Source organism: Arachis ipaensis, chromosome B04, assembly GCF_000816755.2.
Source record: "Arachis ipaensis cultivar K30076 chromosome B04, Araip1.1, whole genome shotgun sequence".
Taxonomy (NCBI): Eukaryota; Viridiplantae; Streptophyta; class Magnoliopsida; order Fabales; family Fabaceae; genus Arachis; species Arachis ipaensis.
Genome location: NC_029788.2, coordinates 111,221,608 through 111,222,913, shown reverse-complemented (window position 1 = coordinate 111,222,913; position 1,306 = coordinate 111,221,608). Strand labels below are relative to the sequence as shown.

General features: G+C 35.1%; 1 protein-coding gene across 1 annotated transcript in view; it reads right to left on the bottom strand.

Moving 5' to 3' along the window:
- LOC110271196 (non-specific lipid-transfer protein 3-like) overlaps positions 1-756 on the bottom strand; it is a 1,990-nt gene extending 1,234 nt beyond the window's left edge. Inside the window, exon 1 of the mRNA XM_021121569.1 lies at positions 205-756. Within this exon, the coding sequence (XP_020977228.1) occupies positions 205-554 (350 nt within the window). The 5' untranslated portion in view covers positions 555-756. The remainder of the gene's footprint in view (positions 1-204) is intronic.

Here is a 1,306-nt window from a genome sequence, read left to right as displayed (position 1 = left end):
TTTTATGTTTTATGCTAGAATCTTAATTAGTTCATTAAAGTTGGTGTTTGATATTGAAGACATCACATAGAAAAAATAAAACAACAAAGAGCGTGTTTAAAAATTAAAAAATAATACAATCTTTTGTCTCTTCATGAATTAGTTTTATGTATCTTGTCTTAGAAAGTAAGCCTATTAGGGGAACATGTATATATATATAAGTACCTGGCGCAATCAACCGAGGGGCTGATTTGGTAAGGAATGTTGACCCGGCATTTGCTGGGGAGTCCGGCGGCAAGGTTTAGAGTATTCTGATTGAAATTGATTCCTCGGATGGCGTTCTTGATGCAAGTACATACCGTTTGCCGGTCTTGTCTCGCCGGAGCCAGGCTCAAAAGAGTCCTGATTCCGTTGCAGCACTGTGGGGACACAGCGCCGCCATTTTCCACGTAGGAAATGCATGGCGTCAACTGTTGCACCACTTGCATGCATGACACTGCTTCCGTCTTAGGGGCGGAAGAAATAAGCGTCATGCATACAAGTGCAATGCAAATAACAAGAGTGTTTTTGGCCATGGTGAAAATGAAGTAATTCTTTCTTTTGAGAAAATTTGCAAGAATAACGAAATGTGTTAGATGAAGCTAAGGTCTAGTAGTAGTGACTTGATTTAATTTGTTTCCACTGTGGAATTTTAGTGGTGTATTTATAGAGGGAAAAGGGTACGGGTATGGAAATTTGGGGTGGTGTAATTACTAGAGGATCATATCTTATTATATCATATATATATATATTTGAGACCATCCTTGTATATGTGCATGTTCTGATTTGGTAGTTGGGGATAAAATGCAGTGTCATAATAATGGATTGTGAAGTGGTTGTGGAAATTTAATGCTACAGTCTAAGGCAGATGAATCCAGGAACCGACTTAATGTAACATGCTCTAAAAAGAAAGAAAGAAAGTGTGTTAGATTATTTTAACTTAAAATATCAAGGCAATAGTTATATTTAGAGAAGGTAGTTTTGAACTTGAACACTCCACAAAAAGTTATCCACCACGTTCAACCATTGAATTCTCTGAATTTTATATTTTTTGTATTATTTTTTATATTTTTAATTTTAGTGAGTAGTTATCTTTTGGGTGCAACGGATGTTGAGCTTATATTTGGATTTAAAAATTGTTTTCTCAATATTTATAAATAGATAGCTAGGGAAAAAAGTGTTTTCTAGTAAAATATTATTGTCAGAGAAGAATGTTTAATGGATTTTCTGAGTGGATTAAAATTTGCGACACTAATACTCCAACGATAATACTCACATGCAGAGCTAG